Below are 24,496 nucleotides of genomic sequence, written 5' to 3' on the forward strand. Positions count from 1 at the left end.
TCGAGGTTGAAATGTGGCCTTGAAAAGAAGTGTCAGTCAATGAAATATTAAATTGGATGAGCTTAAAGATTCATCAGTGACTTTGGGAACAGAAACTTCTTAGCACAAGGTCCACCTCGAACTTTCACCAACACCTCATGACCCTCTTAAGTGGACGGTGTTGTCATGGAGACTTTAACAACTGAACCATCTCCTTGACAACTGAGCAAAATCCATTCACTGATGAAGGCCAAGGAATGTGGCCAAAGTCTTTGGAACATTTCCAGTAAGTGTACATTGTGCTAAAAAATGGTGTACGGTTGCATGTAGGGCTGCAACTATCGATTAGTTTCATTATCAATTAATCTATCTGTTATTTTCCCAATTAATCAATTAGTTGTTTGGTCTATAAAAGGTCCACGACCCAAAGATATTAAGTTAATGGTGATAGAAGATGAAAGAAAGCAGAAAATATTCACATTTGAGAGGCTGGAAACTGAGAATTTGGACATTTTTTTCTACTGAAAATGATTCATTGATTATCAAAATAATTAATGATTAATTTAATAGCTGGCAACTAATCAATTAATCGACTAACCCTTGAAGCTCTAGTTGCATGTGCTTCATTACAGTTAGGTTGCCTTCATGTTTTACATTTGTAGAGCTGCTATTTTTAAAAAAGTATTAAAATTATTAAAATTAAATTGAATCATTGACATAATAAGACATTTACTGAGACACTAAATCTGCAAAAACAACCTAATTCAAATCAGTTACATGATTTACTTTTATGTTTTATCTTTGTCGATGTGAATAAATATGTATAGAGAATATACTGTAGTATTTGAGTATGTTGGGAGGAGATTACAGAAAAGATTTATAATAATCCCATCGTCAATATTACATTAATACTATGCAGACATGGCAGCAGAGCTTGGCTATAAATCCACATTACTGTAGGAGATTAAAAATACCCTCAAGTATATAAACCCACAGACACTGTAAGTACAAACTGGATTTGTATTTCTTTACAGACACCTATTTTTGTCATCACGTGTTTTGTTTAATATATATTTTTATCTGTATAAATCGAGTTAAAAACATTTTCAAGGCTTTTTAACGCCAATTTACACACAAACCAGTCCAATTGAATTAAGATAACCAAACAATTAAAATAATTTAATATCAAACACCGTTTTCAGCCTCTACCATCGCCCTCTCATGACGTCGCCCTACATTTATGCGCGCTCCCCCTTAGCGCGCCCTCACCGGCAGCGTGCACATCCACGTGAGGAAGCGGTGGGCGGAGCGGGCATGAGGATGGCTTCAGGGGGGCTCGGTCGCGTACAGCCAATGAGTGGGCGCCATATAGATCAATATTTACATGGTGAGCCTGCTCTGCGCATGTGCAATGTGATCTACTGGACTGTGTGTATACTAGTGGAATAAGATGGTTTACTTGTGGTTTACCTACATTTTTGCTTTTATTTAATGACTCAAATCAAAAGTTTTAGAGAGTGTAACTGATTTAATTAGGTTTTTAGAGAAAGAAAAAGACAGATTTAAGCCTGATTCTTATTTTAAGCTTCGTATTTCTAATGAATGCATCTATTTTCTGTGAGAAACACAGCACAGATCAAGTCAGACTTGATTGTAAAATCTTTAAAAACACCAAACAGTACAGTTTAGACTTTTTTTTTTGTTTTCATTTTATTTGAGGTGCAACTGTCTAGTGCAATTGTAACGTCACATTTGTGATGGGCTGAGGAACATGCACAAAACATTGACATACTTCTGCTAGGCGTTTTCCATTTTTTGCCAAGTGTCTCATTTATAGTGTTCAGCGCTTTAGTTGCCCTACAAGCAACTTAAAACACTTGGCTGTACAAAAGACAAAAAGAAATAAAGAAAGAAAACACCATCGTCATTCATTAAAAAAAAAAAAAAAAAAAACCTAAAGAAAAAACTACACACGTCCCCAAATGGAAAACCGTCTAGATCATTTGAGCGAGTGAGTTAAGCGACGGCGGCGGAGAGTTCACATACAGTACGAAGCCGTGTGTCACTGCAGGAGAGACAGCATCTTAGTGTCGAGGTAAATAATCCTCTTCTGTTCCCACCCTGAGTACTGACATCACAGGTAGTTCAAAACCTGGCAAAACCATAGATATATATATTTATACACATATACTGTATATGTACATTGAATAAAATAACTAAAAAAAGGTTTTTATATATGTATCTATGGTTAGAAACCAGGCACTTGGCAGAGTTTAATTGGAATTTTTTAAATCTGTACAAAGTTCACTACCTAGAAACAGTCATGTCCTATTTATACGCCTTTCCATTATTTATTTTTTTTACAAATCACTAGGACATTAATTACATTAACAAGAGCAAAAACAAACAGACAAAAAAACTAATTGCAATCCCAGATCTTTCTCAGCCCTCCCTAAAAAAAAAAAAATAAAAAAAAAAAACAATAATAAAAAAAAAAACACATTGATTCCCTGCATAAATGTTTAATGTTCCATCCAAGACGGGGCAGAGTGCGGCGTTAAGGGGTGGGGACAGCAACGTGAACCTCGAAAAAGAACACCGAGTTCTCAAAGTGAGCAATGAGGCGCTGCTAATATATATTTAATCTTTTTTTTTTTCTCTTTTTATACCCCTCCTCAACCCAGAAAACGAAGACCTGGACTAATTGTTTCTCCCATTCCAGATGGGGCGCACAAATCTTTTGTTTGTCCTTTAAAAGTTCGTCCGCTGTCGATGTGGCTGAAAAAAAACAAAAAAGTGCATTAAACCACGGCACTGAAAAAATCTGAAGCATGAAACAAGAAGAGTTAAAAAAAAAAAATCGTGTGCAGATGGATAGTGCTGGGTTGAGGCGGGGCGGGGCAAGACAATGGCACACTTCTCCACGGGTCACACTGCGAAGGATTTGACGGTACTGACGAGAGCGTGCAGCGTGCTCCCCACCCCGATTGGTCGGGCCCTGCTTTAGCTCCTCCCTCCCTCCATGGAGGGGGCCCTGAACAATGGCAGCGGCGGCGGCTGCAGTGTCGCCTCTCAGCTCTGTCCTTTCCCTCGTTACCACGATGACAGCGATTGTCTTAAGCAGGTAAAAGTTGGAGACAAAGTAGACACACGCACACACACACACCGGTGCAACTCCACAGTCTTTCAGTTAAATAAAATGTGCAACAAAGTAAAGTTGTTTGTCGTCCTCCGGGTGATTGTAGTGTGCGCTCCTCGAGACGGTGGCATAGTCAGCTTGAGTCACTTCACAGTATGGCGAGACTCCTTCCTCCTCATCCTCCTTCCATCTTTAATCCTCAGGCGGCTTCTTTCCAGGTTCTGTGTTACGCAGACGTGCCTGAGTTCTGTGTGGGAGGGAGGGCTTGTGTCGTCCCGACTGAGCCCGGGAGCGGAGGCTGGGCGGCGCTGGTCGGGGAGCCGCCGGTCTGGACCTGCGCCTGGAACTGAGCCATCTGCTCGGGGCTGGCCAGGGTCTTGAGCAGGTTGTTCTCCTGCTCCAGCTGAGTGTTGCGCTCCATCAGCTCTTTGATCTGCTCTTTCAGCACCTCCACCTCTTCACGCACGGCGTACATCAGGTGACTCTTCACCAGGTCCTGACAGAGGGGGGAGAAACAGACTTTTAGACTGTGGTATTATTATTGTACAAACCAACTTTTTCATTTGTTTATTCTTAAAATTAAATCACACTCATTACATGCACTCCTTTCTAAACAACCCTTTGTTGCTTCCCTAAAATGTATTTTTTACTCATCCATGTTTATTCTATTTATAAATACTGGGGGAAAAATACTCACAAAGATCTAAAATCAACTACAGGAAACACTGAGTAAGTCTCACAAACATGTCACAGAAAAATGCGTGACACAGCACAAAGGCTAAATTTGCAACACAAATCACTTCACTGGCTCACACGGCACCTGCCAGCTGTCACTGTGAATGACGGGAGGAAACACAGGGATGCTCACACATCACTAATTCCTCCAAAAACACCCACAAAACAGATTTTTTAATTATTTTTTTACATGCTCAGCTTTGTAGTGCATCCCCATGATGATGCCTGAGCCGTGTGTTGTCCCAGCCTGCTGAGACAGGGATTAATAATCTGAGCATCCCCTCCTCTGTGGACCCGCCTCCTCCTCCTCCTCCCTGCTCCAGCAGGCAGCGAGGGAACAAAATGTTCCTGCACGGGGTGGGAGGAGCCAATCACCGGCGGAGTTATTTATACCGAGCGGAGGGGAGGCTGCTGCTTGCCTAGCAACACGGCGCGGAGAGGGGAGAGGGACTATGTATATGCATGAGAAAGATAGCGTGTGAACCTTTAGCCTGGCCCACATCAAGTTGCCAACAAGCCGGAGGTCATCGGTCCAAATCGTGACAGAGCAGGAAGCTCCTGTTGCTCCTGCTTCTTAATTGACATACCAGCAGATGCACAGATGCGGAAAATAATCTGCTTTTTTATCCGCATTAATAAACTTAGAATTGAGATACTTTTCATTCATTCATTCGTCTGGAGAAGCTTTTTGTCTACTGTTATCACTCTGAGCTCCCCCCCTCCCTCTCTTATTAAAACATACGTAAAATAATTTTGTAAATATGATAAATTAAGTAAAGAAAGTAGAGAATAAAGAGCAGAAGTGGGTTATAATAGTTGTGTGTCTCTGCTGAATGAGCGGAGAAGTGTTTGGGTTACATAACACCGGAGGCAGCACATACATGTAAATGATGAGCTGGGCCTATTTACTAACACTGCAGCAACAATATTACTGGATTTTTACATGATTTTAAAATGAAAAACAACAACAGTCGCTTACCATTGCTTGTTCAATCTTGTTGTCAATGGCCACCACACTTGCACCAGAGGAGCTGAAAGACAGAAAAATTTGAATTAAAAAAAAAAAAAAAGATTATATGATGCAACATTAGCTGAGTGTGTATTTGGTGCAAATGTGTCTCCATTAAAGGTGTTTTTTTTATAAAGGCAGAGAGGCATTTGCTGTTTTCAGGCAAGGTGCCAAATAAAAAAATAAAAATATTAAGCTGCTAACATCAGCTGAAACAGAACAACAGAAATCTTAACGAGCGTCTGCAACAAAGCGGAGCAAATGGAGGTCGACACAGCAGCAGTTTTGACTTTGATGGCGGTGAATCAACCAGGCAACATTTTTCAGATTTCATGTTGAATCTTACTGCACATCGCTGAGAAAAAAAAACGCAGTGACATTTACCTATTGTCAACCCTGACTGATGCACTCTCCTTCCCGAGCACAGAGGACAGAAACGATATTGAGAAATTCCTCAGTTGACAAACGCCAAGGTCCATCGCCACTGTGTAACACTGGGAATTCATGCTACCCCGTCCATCAAAACACCCAAAGGCGATTCTTCAGCTGTACAAACTGGACATCCAGCGGTATAAAAAGTAGAAAAATAGAGCATTATTGAGGGGGAAAAGGGGGGGGAAAGGTCTGCTCTCTCCGGGCGACGCGCAGCTCGCAGCCGGGACTGAGCACAAAGACTGAAACGGCGGGCTGCGGCTCCCTCTCTGCGTGATGAGTGCAGGAAAACAGCGCCAGCAGCCCCGTGATTGGCCGAGAGGGGCGCTCATTTGCATAATGTATGCGAGAAAACAGCCCCTGCGTGCGCCTGATTGGACGACAGGTCGCTCATGATGATAATTTATTTAACATCTCTCTACCTGGGTGCACTGTCCTCTATAAAAGCCCGCATCCAGTTTACCCGCCACAGCGCGAAATGAAAGGAGGGTCTAGGAAACGAGCTTCAGTTGTTCTTTTTTTTGGTCTTAAAACGTGATGTTGCCTTTCTGGATTAAACCTGTCTGGACATATAGGGGCTGCAGGTGATGCTGAAACTGATATGTGAAACAATGCCTCCACCTATCGGTTATAACGCATGTATGAGGGGGTTAAAACATGCGGGGACTCCTTCACAAACTGTATATACTTGCCTCATGTCAGTTGAGACATTAATCAATTGGCCCTGTGATTTAAAAAAAAAAAAAAAGTGTGCAAAAGCTGAGCTCAGCACTGTCCAGCTGTCACGTCTCGTGGGAAGTAAATAAACAACCCTGAAAGTGCAGCCAGTGTGAATAAAAGTGAAGAGTCAGATGGCACAAAGAGAAGCTGTTTCTCAGTAGATCATCAGTTTGACTGTGAAGTGGGAACACGCTGTTCTTTACAGTAAAACAGGACCACCCCTCCAAATGTGTATGTTAGAGACCAGGCTTTGTTACAAATCATTTGGCATCTGTCTCAACTTGTATTTTATAATTTTAGGATGTGTGATTCCTGAGTAGAAGTGTTTTTTTAGCCCCCTGAGCAAAAGAAAAGAGTCTTATATATATATATATATATCCATATGGTTTCAGCAGAACCTATATTTTTTCAGAAGTTTTTTCATTTTTTTTGATTCTGAAAGTATCAAAAAGTGTAAATTGTCATTGTCATCACAATGGCTGTTAATTCAGCTTTAAACAAGGACATTACATTATTTTGAGATTGTTAAAATTGTATAATATTACAATAGCACAATCAAATATAATATGAGAAGGAAGGAAATAGAAAAAAAAAATGAACCCAATCAATCGAATTAATTGTCTATAAAGTGTAATAAAAGTAAAAAAGTGTATATATCAGTACAATAACACATTTACAGTTGTTTTTGATGTAATCACGGGGCTGTAAATGATTTAAGCAGCTGATCAGATCCAAGTAAGAAACACTAATTACATCACATAAACATCTGACAACAGTTACTGATTAATTAAGCCACACTGATGTGCTTTGATGGTATAAAAGGTGTGGACCCAGTTTGGATAAACAGTGCATGTGGAGTCAAGATAAAAGCACTGAAACCACACAGACACATTTTAATTGAATCCTTATGAGATAACGGACTTGTTGCTGCTGCTCATTCACACCTTTTACTGACTTTGACTGGAAAAAGGGGGACACATGTAAGAGATCAAACTGTTGTCTGAAGCTTGGATCAGCTGTGTTGTGCTCTTTGACTGCATGTCGGGACACCTGTCCTGCTTTAAGCACCTTAGCTGTGTTATATCCGTCTCTGGGCGGGACATTAATGATCACTGAGTGTTGTGTGTGTGTGTGTGTGTGTGTGAACGAGATCAGAAATCTGTTTGAAGAGACAGGACTTCCTCAAAGACATAACCCCTCCACCTGCTCATATCTTTGTAATTTCCTTTTAGAGAGCTGGAATATGTTTGTAGCGACTTCTGCTTTTCTTTTATCCAAAAGGAGCAGTGTCACATGTCTGCAGTGTAGTAGAGGCCTTATTTATACATGAATGTTTATGCAAAAATGATTGAGATGAATATTAAATACACTGGTGGGAAGGAAATTGTAGAAATTTTGTGCTTTTTGTTGATTGTACAACTGCTTTATTGGGTTTGGGACACTGACGTCTATTAGTGGCCTCATAACTGAGCATGGGGAAGCAAATGTGGGTTTGCCAGATCAATTGAGGAACTGGAATATGATGTTTATCTCTGACAGTTGATATTGGAGGGAAAAAATTAAACTGAAAGCAGGCGAGACAGCCACCCCATGTGATCGCGAGCAAACACCAGTCAACCAGGCTTTTTCACACTCGCATACAGTCGAGCGTAACAACATGCATGTGCAGAAGCAAGAACACTGTGTCCTCGCACACACACTGATAGCCCTTCAGGGCTGCTGAGCAGGGGTTTTGCACATGCTCAGGTGATGCCTCGCTGCAGGAAGAGAAGGGCATAAATTCCACATGCTGATGTTATAAGATAGATTTCAATACCACTGGATAAAATGTTCACACGACATTTTAAAAAAAAGACTCCAACTGAATGCAACAACACCAACAACAAGTAGACAGATACAACAACAAGCCTCTTTGTGTCCACCCTTGTTTACGCCGCCGCGGACCCCCTGACAACATTACAGTCATCGTTACCTCTTCAGATGTTTCTCCAGCTCCCAGAAGAGCAGCTTTAGGGCCATGGCGTCCCTGCCCTGTGCTCCTCCTGCCCCGGCCAGCCCCTTCTCTCTCATTGATGCTCTCAGGCTAAAAAAAAAAAAAAACCCCACACACTCCGACCAAGCACGCACGCCCGCCCCCCTCCCCAAAACACCCCAAACAAACACCACCACTACCACCACCTTCTCCCGTCCTCCTGACCTGCGCCCTTCGGCCCCCGACCCCTTGCTCCCCTCAGCTGTAGCAGCTTCACATAGGGGAGCCTGAGCAACAATAGAGACCAGGATGGAGCTTGTGTAAAGACGGGGATGGGAGTGGGAGTGTGTTTGTGTACAACGGGAGCGCGCGTTAGTGTGTTAAGTCCTCCTGATTGCCCCCTTACTAAGCCACCCCTGTGCCTGAATCACATATAGACTGTCAGACGATTGGGCGCACAGCGAGGCGAGATAGGAGGGTGGGCTGTGATGTCACTGCATAAGGAGTCAAGTCACCTCCTCCTTCTGTTGTTATGTAAACTGTCAGCTGAGATTAGGGTGATCCGTCCAATGGGATGAGCCATTTTTGACCACATACCCCGTTAGCACGCGCACAGTCGTCTACAAGCCACTCCCTTCAGCCTGCAACATCCTCTGCAGAGGTGATGGATGATGGGATACTACAGTGGTACCCTGCTCTAAAGCTCCTTCTATCAGTTTTCCACCTTCATCCTTCTTATTTTCTCACACTGGAAGCATTGCGCCCCTCCTCAAAATATCTCAGGAGCCTTTAACTGCCCTGTCACTCCTCATAAGTGGACGCACACTGGACACACACACACACTCACAGTATGGTTCTCCACTTAAGTGCGCCTCACGTGTACCTCCACGCTAGCAAAAAAAACCAACTCCCACGCAGGCTATGGAGCAGCACGTTACCGTCTGAACAAAGACAATCAAAACAAGATGGCAAGAAAGGCTTCAAATCAGACAATGAACTGATGCATAAAATCGTATCTCAGCGTTTAAAAAACAAAACAGCATCAAGTGTTGAGTGGATGAACTGTAGAGAACAAAAGGGAAGACACAATGTACAGTGCAGTTATAGGGGACCACAAAATGGCGGCGAGCGGGGTACCGGGCGAGTTTTGTTGGTGGGATTCAGCTCAGTTCATGCAGTGAAATTATTAACCTCATTAGGTCAAGGTCACGTCTTCTTTTCTTCCCTCCACTGTATGTGTCACTAATCTAAGGAGCCGCAGAGGCCCAGGAACAAGATGACAGAGTGGGAAACGAAGGAAACTGCCAATTGCTGAGAGACTAATAAGGACCTATGACCTATTCAAAAGTGCCAGTATTGATTAAAATGCAAACACTCTTCACATACTGTAAATCTGTACATTGTGTACTTGTGGGGTCTGGGGTCACTGTGCGCATGCCCACTTAGAACAAAAGGCTGGAAACCAGTCCGAAGGGAAGCATTCACTGATGTGGAGACAGCTTTACTTTCAACCAATTGCAAATGGCGCAACGGTCTCCACTCAGCCAATGGTGGGAGACTTTGACGCCATGACATCACACATAGCCCAGATGGGATGCTTTCATTCATTGTGTATCCACGTCTACCCAAGGCTGTGTGTGTGGCCTGTTCAAAGAGCTGACCCATATATTACCCAACCATTATGTTGAAGCTTATATGTATACTTAGAAGACTTAGAAATGAAAAGATAATGTAAAAAAACAGAACAACACAGTTAATTAAAGTCTTCCTTATTAGCCAAGCTACCTCGTTGATGTTCCACTAAGGTTTATTAGTTAGGTAATGAGCTCTCAGCCTCACCAAACTGTGTATAAACCAATTTAATGGACTTCATTTTAACTCTATTTTAAGCCTTTAACAACAACATGGTGTCCAGCATCTTCATCCATCACAATAACTTTTCAATCCAAGACAATCACTTCCCAAAAATAGCCTACAAGTTGGCTCTGACAGTGTGAGCAGATCTGAAAAGAGTAAAGAAAACAAGTGGCAGCGGTGTACATCTTCACCACACCCTGTAAAACTCACAAAAATGGCAGATGTGTAGCCACATTATGGCAGCAGATGGTGCCTGCAATTGCCCACATAGTTAAAAATATAGAGTTTCATCTCAAAAGTATATTTGAGAAAAGCAACACTTGTCTTTAAAATTCAAATTCTGGTGTACTGGGTGGAAGAAACGCTGCTTTTTTGATCTCCTGTATATTTCAGAAGCTGCAAAGTAAAACTAATTTTAATTTTTTAAAAGGAGCCATAAAAAACTAAACTAAACCTCAGAGGCTTAAATGTAAATTCAGCCTAGAAGAGACGAGAAACAAGCCAAAACAAGCTCTAGATGTTCCAGAAAAGTAAAAAGCGAGAAATCAATGGTGCCAACATCAACCTAAATGCCTTCTAGTGTTGTTGCTGTACAGTTTAGTATCCATCCATCCTCTTTATACGCACTCTCTCTCACAAAAGCGCCCAGCTGAGTGCAACGCTTCACTATATTGTGTAGTTTTGACAGAAAGCAGAGCTGTGCCCGGTCGGGGAGCCGTCACTCAGGCTGCTGTGTGTGGTCCTGAAAAACACCCAAATCCTCCACAACTTGAATGAAATAATTAAGAAGTCAAGGGTTTGATAACAGCATTCGTAAGAGTAATCACCAGAAAAAAAGACACAACACAACTGGACCCAATGTCATGACAAAATGGTGCATCGCAACAGGAAGTGAATCTAAAAGTAGACACTTTATATCATGCCCCTCTTTTCTTTTTTTTCTTTTTTTAATCAGTGTGTATGCTGTGCTGTGAATCGCCTCCCTCTGCATCATTTCTCTTCATGCAGTTGGGAGACACAAGCTTGCGTGCATCTCTTTGTGTGTGTGTGTGTGTGTGTGTGTGTGTGTGAGAGAGGCTATGCATGCAGACTGGCGGAATCCGGTTTCGGAGGCTTTTTACACATCGGAGAAGCAAAGGCCGACAGCCAGATCAACCCCTACTACCGCACACACGTCACTTGAGCAAAAGAAGGGTTTTTATTTACCAAATATGGGAATAAAAACAAAAAGACAACTGAATCTGCAACCTGCAATTATTTTACAAGGTATAATTCCTGCAAGTGCACCAAGGTAGCAATCAAAAGCAGGATTCGGTTTGTTTGCAATACTTGGATGAAATCTTTAATCTTTGATTGCACACAGACAAAACAAAGAGACGGGAACGCCCCAAAAACTCGAACAGCTCTCATGGCATCTCAGAGCTTCGGGGCAGTGATTCTCTGAAGCGTAAGTGAATCGCTCTCTGCCATGCACGCAAGGCCTTACATAACCAGCCTCGGTGCCATATGGGCCATGAGAGAGAGACAGAGAAAGAGCAGGAAGGACGACCGTTAGCGCCAATATCTCTACTGGTTTAATGACAGATCAGACACACCTTGTTCTTCTGATGGATGAGGTATTAACTTTCAACACCCACAGACATTCTTCACACTTTTTTTTTTTAAAAATACACAGACAAAAATAACAGGGAGTTTTATAGCTGCTAAATTTAGCGAGGAATTTGTGACACGTTAAAAAAAAAAAACGCCCAAAAAGATGATCTAGATTTCAAAGAGGACGCTATGATGCATGTATGTGCCTAAAAACACAAACGCACTATTGTACATAGGGAAGAAATTGGAGAGACAGTATAGGATCTCCTGACGTGAGGTCTGTCACTTCCTTACGACTTATTTTAGTCAATTTAACTCCGTTTTGCTCAGAATGAGAAGTTAACAGAATCTTCTGTGTAAAAAATATGCTACATGTGAAATAAAAATCCAAGAAAGCCACACAAAGAGTAAACTGAAATGTTCAGGTATTACTGGGCAGATATAAATGTATTTTCAGTATTTTATAAAGATGTTTGTTGCCAACATAAAAAAACAGGGCACAACTTTATGCTAATATTAAACAGTCAGTGTATTTTGTGTTAGTCGAGGAATCAACAGCATTTATCCTGAGTGAGAAGGAGTTAAAAAATACTAAAAATAATGTTTTCTAATTTCCTAAAATCTAACACTGTTGCTAACAAAAGATTTTCAGTTCATTCCAGTGGATATATTATATTAACATCTGTTTCACCTGGTTTTTAGAGGGTTAACATGAATGTTTAGGTAACATCAAACCAGGTTGTATTTCTTTCACACCTAACACACACAAGAATGAATATTTAGCTTTTTTTTTACTTGACAAAAACATTTGGATAACTCTCTTGAGCACAGAAATGTGACCTTTTGCAAATTTAATAAAAAAAGTTTTTAAAAAAGACCACTGATGGAAGTGATGCACCTCATGTATGGGCACCCTACTCTCTTCCCGTTGGCCTCCGTTCACGAGGTCTGCAGTTGGACCCTCAAATAATCTTCTACAAACGAACATTACACAATCTTACGACGCACAGACAACCGTGAGACGTCACAGGAAGTTAGGTTATCGACCCAGAGTCACATGGGCGTGCACAGTGTTTCTGCCTAAAGCTTCGAGGTGTCTCTGTCAATGTCAACAAACCAAACTAGCAGAGCATTAATAGTGAGGCGGCTATGTGAGGTTCTCAGCAGCCATTGAGAAACATTGCTCCAGGCTCTCTGCAGTGTGCTGGCTCCGTGCGCTGCTCTGAAAGTACTTTAACAGTAGGAAGGGTCAAGGTTTTGACACTTTACGCAGAATTATTATTATTTCTCTTTACCATGAAGTCTGTGTTTTACCAGGAAGTGTCAATTTCAGGGGGGATAAATGTTTTTCTTTAGCAGGTAGCGGAGGGGTTATGTTACTCAGAAGTCAACCAAAATCATCCCTTCCATGTGAACAAAAACTGCTCAGGGACAAATTATCCTCTTGCAGAAAGCTGAAGGCTCAGCTGGCTACTTTGAGGTGTTTTGGCATCCAAGGTTCAATTACAGGATTTGAAATATCATCATCATCATAACTGAGAAAAGCCAGGGGGTTACGTTATGTAAAGAGGAAATAACAGAGAGGAAGAAAATAGCTGTACAGTTGTCAGAAGAGCGATCGCGACACAACCAGTTAAAGCCAAAAATGTTGCTTCTCATGATTTCCCCTCCGTTTAAAAGCCTGAAGAGGGAAAAAAACAGTTCAACAACCTTTAAAAACTTCTCTCCTGTAAACACTTACCATGCACACACACACACACACACACACACACACCATAACAACCCAGAGGGGAGCGTGTTTATGACTTCACCCATCAGGGAGAAGCAGACAGACATGCATGGACACATATTACATCCTCTCTAGGCCTGTGACTCTCAAAGAATCCACAGCTCTGCGTGAAGGCACAAGGCGAGCAAACGTGACACCCTCCAAAACCCACCCACCCATGTGCCTCAAAACCAAATCTGTCGGAGCTGGATGATGTTCCGATCATGCTGCATTAACGTCTTCACGCACAGAGGTCAAGATGCCCTTTCAGAGATGCTGGCAAAGCCTGAAAACATCGCCCATCCGGTGTTTTCTCTTGGATTCAAACATATGGTGTCAGAGCAAAAATAAACATGTGACGCATGCATAAATAATGAAGTCAGACCACTCACATGCACAACAAAGAGTCTAAAACAAGCTCTTTTCATTATCAATTAATCTCCTAATGATTTCCCCCATTAATTGATTAATTTGATCTAAAAAAGAATTGAAAATAGCATAGTCCAACACCACAAAACCAAAAGTATGACATATGACGATGCAGAAAATCCTCACAATCGAGAAGATGGAACAAGGAAATGTTGATTTCAACATGTAATGGATTATTAAAGTTGTCAATTAATGCTTCAGCTCTATAATCCTGTACCGACAGGTTTTATTGAGAATTTTTTGGGGAAAAAACAGTGACAACAAACAAAAAAAGAACCCCAGTCTTATAATGCAGGTAAAGCTGGGTGCGTTATTATGGCAACTAGAGACAACAGCTGTGCAGTGATTCATATTCAGGATGAGACGCTGTTAATAGTACAAATTAAAAAAGGGAATCCACAATAACTTCTTGTGTGTGACTCATTTATCAGTCACTCAGACAAGATGATACAAACTTAGTAGTACTGGGCAAGCACTGGCAAGCGTGAATCGGTCCATCCCTAAAAATAAGCACACCTACTGTGTTATAAACCCTGCCGGAGGATATATTATATCAATCATTGCACTGCTGGAGCCTTCTGCAGCCGCTAACCTCACTTATCAGACATCACCCACCCATTTTTACTGTGAAAAACACTAATTTGTTGGTGATTCATTCATTGCATGCAGAAAGGCCATTTCCACTTAGCTGCAAGGCACATTTAGGTCAGTGATTCTCAAAAGCACATTAAGGTTATATAAACTGTTGTCCAGGCCAGGAGGAATTATGTGCAGAAGCTGCCACCTTGTGGCGAAACAGCGGTACGACAGCATGAGAGAGCCGAGTTATGTGGCTCAACTGAAGCATGATTTTATGTCACATTTCATTAATAGACAGATGATTTGACTACCTTCAGCTGTGATTTATTGTTCATGACATCCAAGACAAACCTCCCGAAAAATTAGAAGCATTGCTGAACTCATTGTTTCACAAAACTTACAGCACACAGAACATCCAACTGAAAGATGCACCAAACAGGAATAACAGCGCAGTAAAAGAGAAACCAAAGGATGGGATATCACTCAGTTTAACATTAAATACTTGATGAGAACTTTAAAAACAAAATAACATGAAATTGGGACAAATTTTAGGGCAAATTATGCAGTCGTATTCTTCCCATTATCCCAAGAAAACCCATGTTTCCCCAAAGTATCAGGGATCTCCACCAGAATTAAAATCAAATTTTGCCAATTTTGAACACTGAGTTTGTAAAAACTGAAGCAGAGGTGGGTCCAACAGAGTTCAAGAGGTTAACACGGAAAAAAAAAGAAAAAAAGAGAGTTGGTTTTATCTAGAATATGTCTGATCCCAATAACTAAATCTAACATGAAAGAGTAAAAGTAAGTATTTAGCACAGAGGAAGGCATTAAGTTGGCTTTTGGATTTTTAGGCCATCTATTCTGCTACTGGCCACCTAATTTCATATTTAATGCAGAACTCTTAAGACCTCAAATTTGAACAAATGATAAAAACTACTTTGCAATAAGGCATTTTGAATTTTACCCGCTACAAAATTCTCTTCAACATGCCTTGATCACAAGGTCTGCACATTTTAAATCTCACACAGAACAATATGAAGTGAATTCTGTGCAGATTAGTTTCTTCCAGATGTGAAAAAAAATGTAATATATTGCATTAAGGATTCAGTTTTAAACTTAAAGCTGTTGTGTCTGACTTTAGTCTCATCTTTATAGCTTGTATAAACCATGCAGTAGTAGACTTAACATTATTATCTTTGGCTGTGTTCACAAGAGCAATAGTTCACAAATGTTTGATGTTAGGTATGACTCACTGCTTAGTTGTAAATGTTTATGCAGAGGTAGAATGGTGTATTATGTTACACTTACAATCCTAAATCCAAGTAAAAAACATTTTTGAGGACACTAAAGCTTCCTTATAATCTGGTTCTTAAAGAAACTAAGACTTTGTTGAAATCATACATCCCTAACAGCAACTTTCCTTTTGGCTCCATGCATATTTGGCCACTGGGGACCTCACTTTCATTAAAAGCTCAGCTTTGGATGGAAAGCCTTATTAAAAACAGGCCTGTCGATATTAACAGAGCATAAATCACCAGCCAAAGCCAGCAGAGCTGCAGTTTGACAGGCAGCTTATTATCACAAAAAACATATGCAAGATCAGAGGCTGAGTTTACAACATCTAAATGTCACCTGACAACTAACTTAACCACCTCTGAATCACAAAAAAAACAAACCTGTATCCCTTAAAAAAATAAAAAATAAAAATCACCCAAGTAACTGCCACAACTTCAGAATATTCACGTCTTCACTACAACAAGGCTCTCTTGACAAGATTGATTGTTTTACCAGGCACAATAAGGAGTCTTGACACTCTTACATCTATCTTTTTTATCTGTTTATTGTTACAAAGGCTCTGTTGACTGAATGATAATTATCACTTCGCTCTGTGTTCAAGCTGTAAACCCTTGTGTTTGAACTCACTTAACCTCAGCTGCCAATGAATACGTGTTTACTTAAAGGACCAGTGTGTAAGATTTAGTAGCATATAGCGGATTGGACATGGCAGAAATGGAAAATATTCATAAATTTGTTTTAATTAGTTTATAATCACCTGAAAATAAGAATTGTTGTGTTTTCTTTAGTTTAGAATAAGACCTTTATATCTACATAGGGAGCAGGTCTTATTCTACAGAGCCCGCCATGTTGCACCGCCATGTTTCTACAGTAGCCCAGAATGGACAACCAAACAGACTCCAGAGAGGGTCTTTCATATTTTTCACCACCATAGCTTCTCCTACATGCTAGAAAGGGAGCAGGAGGGGTCTTCAATTGGTTGTAATCTGCAACCTCACTGCTAGATGCCACTAAGTCTTACACACTGGTCCTTTAATGAAGATGCTTATAAAGAAAAAAAAAAAGTTTGCTAATATAAATCTGTCAAGAAGTCAAGAGCAGGTGTGTCTAGTATGTTTTATGAGCCAATTATCACTAAAGATGCCGTAACTTTTATGGCTCAAAATGATTATGTCATGCCCCATAAAATGCACTAAATGTACTATGTCACTTAACACATCTTTGACAGTTGGCTATTTACACACTTTATATAAAACATATACAACACCTGGGAAACATTTTTAAAAGGACAAGTGTGCAGGATGTAGTGGCATCTAGCGGTGAGGTTGCAGATCGCCACCAAATGAATACCCCTCCCCTCCCCTCCCCAACAAAAGACCCTCTGTGGAGCCAATGTTTGGTTTGTCCGTTCTGGGCTACTGTAGAAACATGGTGGTGCAACATGGAGGCCTCCGTGGAAGAGGACCTGCTCCCTATGCAGATATAAGGGACTCATTCTAAGGTAACGAAAACACAACGATTCTTATTTTCAGATGATTATACACCAATTAAAACATATTTAGATATAAGTATGGAGTATAACGACCCTGAGATTGTCCAGCAGCTTTTGTTCTTTTTTAAGAGAGATGAATTCGTTGATTGATGAATTCAATGTTTCATTGAATCTGTTCTTACTTATTGCTTTGTGGCCTGGTTTGGTTGCCTCACCCTGTCCAGTAAAAACAGGCTGGCAAAGCTTGTTAAAGAGGCCGATAAGGTGATCGGGGTGCAGCAGGCCCAGCTCCAGGACATTTACAGTAAGCGCGTTATCAATAAGGCCCAAAGTATCCTTAACTGTCCTGACCCTCCACTTTATAAGGAGTTCAACCTCCTTCCCTCTGGCCGCCGTTTCAGAATCTCTGTTGTTATTGATAGGCATAATTTATCGGGCTAATTTTTCTTGACTTTTAACCTGCACATCCATATATATATATGTAATATCGTTTATTGTTCAATGTGGTAGGAGTGTCCTTGTTTTTACTTGAGCTGACAGTTTACTTCAGATTTTTATTTATTATGCTTGTTACTGTCAAATGTTTTTATGTCTCTGTGTAACCTGATGTGTTTGATGCCTGCTGTAGACCAAATTTCCTTCAGGATAATAATAAAGTTGAAGTAGAGGCCACTAAATCTTACACACTGGTTCATCAGCAGAAAATAATTTTGTCATGGTAATTGACTCCAAAGTAATACACACATAAGTATTCATAAGGTATAATTTTGGTTTTGGCTCAGAGCCAACATCACGCTGAACTAGAAGAAAGACGCCGCTGTGCAAACATAAGCAGCCTCTAAGCTGTGCCGTCTCCCCTGTGTTGCTTTGTGATATTATTACACTCGATTTCTGCCTCAAAACAACTTGCAGAAGCTGATATAATTCAGTTTAAAGAAGACTAAAACCCATATGCAAAGTTATATTTCTCTGCAAGTTGTAATAGATGCTGTAAAGAGAGAAGAGTGTTAGGACAGCAGGTGTACGGTATACTGAAAATGTGTGTGTGTGAAAGTGTTTTCGCTCTACTGTCAGCCAGTCCTGGCAGCTATTCAAAAGTCAAATTATACCAGCACCGACGTGCAGGCTGAAATTCCACCCGGGGAAGCACGAGGACCTGATGAAAGCGCTGATTAATACCACTGTCCTCACTGCACTGACTGATATACAAACAGACAGCGAGCAGGTGAAAAGAAACAAGCTGAATTCTACAAAACACAGACACACCCTCACATCCCCTGTTTTACAACATGACAGCTCACAGTCATGACAGCTGCAACATAAGGCTTCTAGAGACAGGTAGTCACTGCTGAAACTCAGAGTGAACCCGGCTGATTTCCTGGATCATCCTGGAATACAAGTTGTTGTTGTTCCAGTAACTCACTGATAGATAAAAGAGCGACATACGGGGCTGCAACTAACCATTATTGTCATTATCAATTAATCTTTTTTTCTGTAAAATGTCAGAAAATTGTGTGAAAACAGCCTGTTATAATTTCTTAGAGCTTAAGGGGCATCTTCAAATGTCTTATCAACAGTCCAAAATCTAAAGATATTCAGTTTACTATCATGTAAGACACATCAGTATGGCTGCAGCTAATTATTTTCATCATCGATTAATCTGTTGATGAGTCACTTGGTCTATAAAATGTCAGAAAATGGTGAAAAATGTCGATCAAAGGCCAACATGCAACCAAAAATGTCTTGTTTTGTCCCAATCAACAGTCCACAGTCATAGAGGACTAAAGAAACCAGAAAATATTCACATTTAAGAAGCTGGAACAAGAGAATTTTTATCTTTTTTCTCAAAAAAAAAAAAAAAAAAAAAGACTGAAAAGATTATTTGATTATCAAAATAGTTGCCAATTAATTTCCTGTTCATCAATCAACAAATCATTGCAGCTTTAGCAAAATGTAACAAATATTTTAAGCCCAGTCACTGTCTTCCTGTCTGTGTTGCTCCCACTAGGTTTGTCATTTAGTGTCGACCCAAATACTGCCCTCAAAACAAAGAAAGAACTTGGCTTCAATGCAAAAAAAAACTTGTCAGTAACAAAAGCTTTCAAGGTCTGTTAATTTGGTCTGTTCTTCTCATCAAACTCAGTTTCATTAGAGAAGTTGTTCTTGGACATGTTGAGATTAGCTAAAAGGTACTGACACAGTTCTCATTTCACTCTGCTCTTGCTCACTCTATACAGTAAATACTGGTGTAAGATCCCAAACATACTGGTTGTATGGCTGTATGCTTGCAGGAGACATTGCATGTAAGCAGTAGGAGAGGAGAGGGATATTTTGAGAGGAGAAAAGAATAGAAAAAGACTAGTGTTCAGAAGAAAAGGGTAGAGAGGAACAGTTTGGACAGCTGACATAACGCACTGAGGCCTGTAAGAGGAAAAGAGACAGGGTGACAAAGAGAGATAAACAGAGAATAAGCGACAGAAAGAAAGCAGAGACAGCAAAAGAGTCACAGATTGCAGCATGACATGACTATGACTATAAACAAAGCAGACACACACATATATACACACACCAAGACTGTCTGCAGCTCCTGCAGCCTGCAGCACAGAGGCTGATTCATGGAAAGAAAACGAGCCGACAACTGGACTGATACACAGAAACACACTTAGAAAAGGAAGACATGCACAGGCCATGCAAAACACACACACACACACACACACAGCCATGATGGGACGCCACGAATCACTGACAAAAGCCTCCACTCAGAATACAGCCCTGCTCTGTCTGCAGCTGAATATGACTAAGACTACGTCGAGATTAAGCCAGCAGTTGTTGCACCCTCCGTCTCTCTGTTCCTCAAGCACAGACACAGTCTAAGCAGCTGAAAATACATAAATGCTAGCTTCAGCTTAGCAATGACAGACTGTGCTGACGACTGAATTAGAAGTAAATCATGGAAATACTCGGAAGTGTTTATTTGTCTCCATTTCTGTGCTGGTAATTTGTGTATTTGCTGCCAACAGCTAAATAAAAAGCCCCAATATTCACAAAGATCTTCTGTTTTTTTGCAGTTATGGGTGCTTGGGTGAGGCAGACAGTACTCAGTTTAATTCCCTTCAAACCCAGGAGGCATTAGTGTTGTACTCACAACATGAATCTCCTGCTCAACCAGAACACAGGACAGTACAGAGGTAACACTACACTGCTGCCACAACAGTGCTCCATTTCTCTGCAGCGCCAGTTCATCAAATTCATGCAACACAACTCTTGATCCGACTCTACAGTCTCTACAGGACTGCATCTTCAAATGGGGGCATGGGAGGGTTTTTTTTCCAGGTCATCAACCGTATTTAGACCAACCTTGCGTTTTTAGAAACCACCTGCAACTGCAATAACCACTTTTGGAGGACGTTAGCATTTAGTAATTGTACACATAAATAAACTATTGCGCAGTTCCCTCGGGATGGTGCCAATCAACAGATCCAGTGTCTAATAAAAGAATAAATCTAAGGGGGAGAGGAGGGAAAAGGAAAACACTGAATGAGGGAATAAGGCTAGGGTGAGGCAGTAAAAGAGAGAAAATGTGGCCTTTACTGACACAGAGTACTGAGCTAATGGAGGTGGATATATGTCTGATGGTAGGGGGTCTGTCAGGGCAGCGCATCTGCTGAGTCACCAGCTCCCTCAGTGACTCAGCAGCTCCGCTGCTTCTATTCAAGCCACTGATATTTTTACAACAGCAATGTCCAGAGAGTTGTTTTTAACCCTGCTGTCTTCCGAAGGCTGACAGAGTGACCTCAGGGGACAAGCGATTTGTGACATTGGACTCGACCTCTAGATCTGAATGAGACTCCTGCTCTGCATTTAAAGCCAGGCAGATCTACAACTAAGTATTATTTAGTCAGACAGTAATATTACACTTTGTTAATCATGCTTGGTTGTGTCAAAGATGAGTGTGAATGTGAGGGGGGAAAGGAGAAATACTTGTGATGAAATGTTGATGAATGCTGATAAAATGTTGCACAAGCTGTAGCAGAATTAATTACTTCATCTCCTTGTTCAGTAAAAAAAACAACACACAGTTTACGTAATAACAAACAACTGCCTGTCCTCACCTGTCTTCATCTCCGTCAGCATGCTGAGTCCTGAGGCCTGCAGCCGCCGCAACCATGAAGGCGCTGGCCTCAGCTGACATCCCCATGTGCGCCAGGCTTCCAGCAGCGCCACCGGCCTCTGCAGCTCCCTCTCCACCTGCTGCCACCCCAAGCCTGGGCAGACCCAGCAGGCCTTGGTGCTGGAACAGAAGCTTTTGGGCGTCCTCCAGCTGGGAGGCTTTTAGGGAGCTCACTCCGACACTCTGGGTTAGGGTCGCACCCGGGTTGAGGAGGGGCTGGAGGTCAGCTTGCAGTGCAGTCAGAGGCATGTATGGGGTCACCTGGGGGGGTGGTACTGGGACTGTGGCAGCGGAGGGGGGCTGAGGTTGGGGCTGTGGGTGATGTTGTTGGGGCTGAGTTGGCAGGGTTTGTGGTGGAAAGGTTGCCAAAGCAGGTGGAGCCACCTGACCTTGATGGGGTAGCTGCTGAGTGATGCTGACCGGTGGCTGCGCTGTGACCCCGGGGCCTGGTGCTATGGAGATTCCTGTTGTAATGTGCGGCAGCGGAGGCTGGACCTGGGTCTGGAATGGAGCAGTGGGCTGGATAAAGTCTGGCTGCCGGACACTACCTTGGGCCATGACACCTGCATGGAGCTGAGGCGCAGGGTAACCTCCCTGGGGTTGCGCAGCATAGGGCAACTGTTGGGGCATTACAGGAAGAGGCTGATTTACACCAGCCTGTGCTGTCACCTGTGGAGCTGCTGGAGGGAGAGCGACAGGAGCAACTGGTTTCTGCATGTGAGCTCCACCGACCACCTCCTGCGGTGACACATAGGTGAGAGGGGCGGTTTGGGCCAGTCCCTGTGGTGGGCTCTGCATGGCTTGAGGACTGGTGAAGTCCTGGCTCGGTGGTTGATAGGGCTGCAGCGTGTGAGGTGGTTGTACAGCAGGTGGGCCTGGATTAATACCAGCGTTACCTGCCTCAGACTCTGCAGCAACCTCTGCACCTTTTGGTGCCTCAGACGTAGTTGCATGTTGAACCTCCTTTTCATAATACTCTGTACACGTCCATCTTCCTTTGCGGAACGGCTCAGAGTTAGTGTCTAGTTTGACCACCCTGAAACGAGAGCCGGTGGCTGTCTGAGTTTGGGTGTGCTGGGGTTGAGTGTTGGGGGCAGCAGCAGCAGGCTGGACTGTTCCTCCTCCAGTAGAAGCCACTTGCCCACTCACACTTGTATTGTCAAAACCTGGCAGCCCAGAAGGAGGAGCAGCAGGGACAGCAGACACGTTAGAAATGTTCACATTGCCTTGTAGATCAGTGGCTGCCCCACCAACAATAGCTGAGGTTGTCCCTCCTGCAGCTTTATCCAACATTGGTGGCCTCTGGGACTGACTAGTCCCAGCTTTGGAAACCATAGCTGGGCTGGAGCTAGCCAAGGGAGCGACGGGGAGAGCTGGCAATGGGGGTTCACCTCCTCCCAAGCTGTCAGAGTGATGATGGTGGGGCTGGCTGTGCTGCTGAGGATAATAATGATGCACGGTCCCGTTTACCATGGAGGCATGCTGCTGAGAGCCCTGAGGGATGGAATGGGGATGAAGAGGCTCATTGGGTGACACAATGCCGGGTGTGTCGACCCCATGCAGACTGTTTAAGGTCTCATCGGAAGAGCTTCGCTCTGGCACACCTGTATCCGTGGCCCTCGACACAGAAACATCCAGCATCTCAGAGGAGGAGAGGTCCTCAGTGTGTGACTCATCCATATCATCATAGCTCTCAGTGTCATCAGCTAAACTGTTGTTACCACTCACGTTAATCTGAGCTGAGGTGACACTCGTTATCTGGAAGCCACTCTTCTTCTTCACCTGAGCTCCAGCCACTTGGGACTGGGCCTGATGCTGGTGGTGGAGTCCCGGAGAAGAGGACCCAGCCTGGGTTGGGTTGTCATCGACCACGTTGGATCCACTGCCGCCGGCTGCGGAGGAGGCAGACGCACCGCTACTGCCCCTCCTGTAGTGGGTGTAGTGCGTTTTCCTGCTCCCGGTGCCGGGAGGGTCTCCGGAAAAGTCCTGGTGGTGCATCTTTACTTTGGAGGGAGTTAACGTTTCTAAAAGGCCAAGAAGTGGCTGACGGCTAACTTAGCTGCAGTACCGCGATACTAACGAGCCATAAGTGACAAGTCAGATGATTTATGTCCTTTAAAAAAAATCAAGCTGTGGTTAGACAGACTCTAGCTTATAAGCAGTGTCTATATACAACACATAAGTATTAATCCAACTTGAGAAAGATTAAAAAAACGACTGTATTCAACGAGGCAAATAAAATAAACAACGAAATCCAGCTAGCCGTTGGTTAGCTTAGCGGTTAGCCACAAACCTCCAGCACTTGACGTACCTTTTTCACTGCTAATAAAAATGACGTCGCAGATATTACACTCACAAGTTATGCACACAGAAATAGACTAAATAGTTTAAGGTGCACCCAGGTGGGTCTTCGAGGTGAATGTGGAGGTTTCCTAGCTGGCCGGTGTATGTCGCAGGAAATCAGCCGTCGCATCCATTCCTCTCCTCGGACCCGGAGTCTTCCTTTTTCCCGAAACAAACGTGAGCCTGGTGAAGATATAAATCCATCTGTTGTCAATAGACAGTGGCGTCTAAATAATTTCCGTCTTTGTTATGATAAAAAAGTGGTTGCTACGTCCATCTCCGTGTTTGCTGTATCATTGCCGGTGAGCAGCAGCAGCTAACGGGCTGTCAGTCTGCAAACACTGCGACTGCGCATGCGCGTCTCAGCCCACTTTATCAAACTGGTGCGACGTTCACGCTCCACTGCAAAATCGGATTTGACTTGATTAACGTGTTTAAATACCTCTGTTTCGCTTTTCTTGGGGTATGAAGATTTATTTATTTATGCATTACTCGTCTTTCTCCTCTTAACGCACTGTTTAGGCAGTTAAGATGTTAGAGAATTGTTGTTTCTGTTTTGTTTTTTGTCTTCTTGTCCTTTGCCTTTCTTTTCATATCTTGTGTTTCTATGCTAGTTGGTTATTTTCTGCTATGAATTGCCAGTATGAAGTGTAAAATGCAATGAATTCTTACTATTTGTTAACAGTAGTTTATACTGTTTTGCCCCAGAGGCGTTTTAGGGGAGGGTTGGTGTGGGTGGGGTTAAGGGGGTAATATATGGTTGGCTGCACTGTATTTGTTTTACTTTTATAATTTTTTTTTTCGTTGTTCTACGTCTATTTATCTTTAAAAAATAAATCAAAAATATAGGTGTTGGAGAATTAAACATTTCCCACAATATTTATCAATACATCAGGTCGACTGAAAACAAAGTGTCCGTTTTACAATATTTACTAAGCAACTGAAGGCAGCAGAGGTTCTGGGTTGTTTATTTTTTTCTTCT

General features: G+C 42.3%; 2 protein-coding genes across 3 annotated transcripts in view; one reads left to right on the forward strand and one right to left on the reverse strand.

Moving 5' to 3' along the window:
• Positions 1-21,203, forward strand: part of LOC121891813 (coiled-coil domain-containing protein 122-like) — a 45,270-nt gene extending 24,067 nt beyond the window's left edge. The window contains exons 7-8 of the transcript XR_006094169.1: positions 20,069-20,188; positions 21,132-21,203. The gene's annotated coding sequence lies outside the window, so the exon portion shown is untranslated. The remainder of the gene's footprint in view (positions 1-20,068; positions 20,189-21,131) is intronic.
• Positions 1,664-24,241, reverse strand: zgc:65895 (uncharacterized protein LOC393546 homolog). 2 transcript variants are annotated; one of them, XM_042404398.1, is made up of 3 exons: positions 21,113-24,241; positions 4,833-4,884; positions 1,664-3,614 (listed from the first exon to the last, which is right to left on the reverse strand). In XM_042404398.1, exons 1-3 carry the CDS (start codon positions 23,167-23,169, stop codon positions 3,345-3,347), a joined length of 2,379 nt encoding a protein of 792 aa, XP_042260332.1. In that variant the 5' UTR covers positions 23,170-24,241; the 3' UTR covers positions 1,664-3,344. The 2 variants fall into 2 exon arrangements, with proteins under 2 accessions (XP_042260332.1, XP_042260333.1); XM_042404399.1 differs by lacking the exon at positions 21,113-24,241 and adding an exon at positions 5,247-5,574.
• Between the last annotated feature and the right edge of the window lie 255 nt (positions 24,242-24,496).

This window comes from Thunnus maccoyii, chromosome 24, assembly GCF_910596095.1.
Source record: "Thunnus maccoyii chromosome 24, fThuMac1.1, whole genome shotgun sequence".
Taxonomy (NCBI): Eukaryota; Metazoa; Chordata; class Actinopteri; order Scombriformes; family Scombridae; genus Thunnus; species Thunnus maccoyii.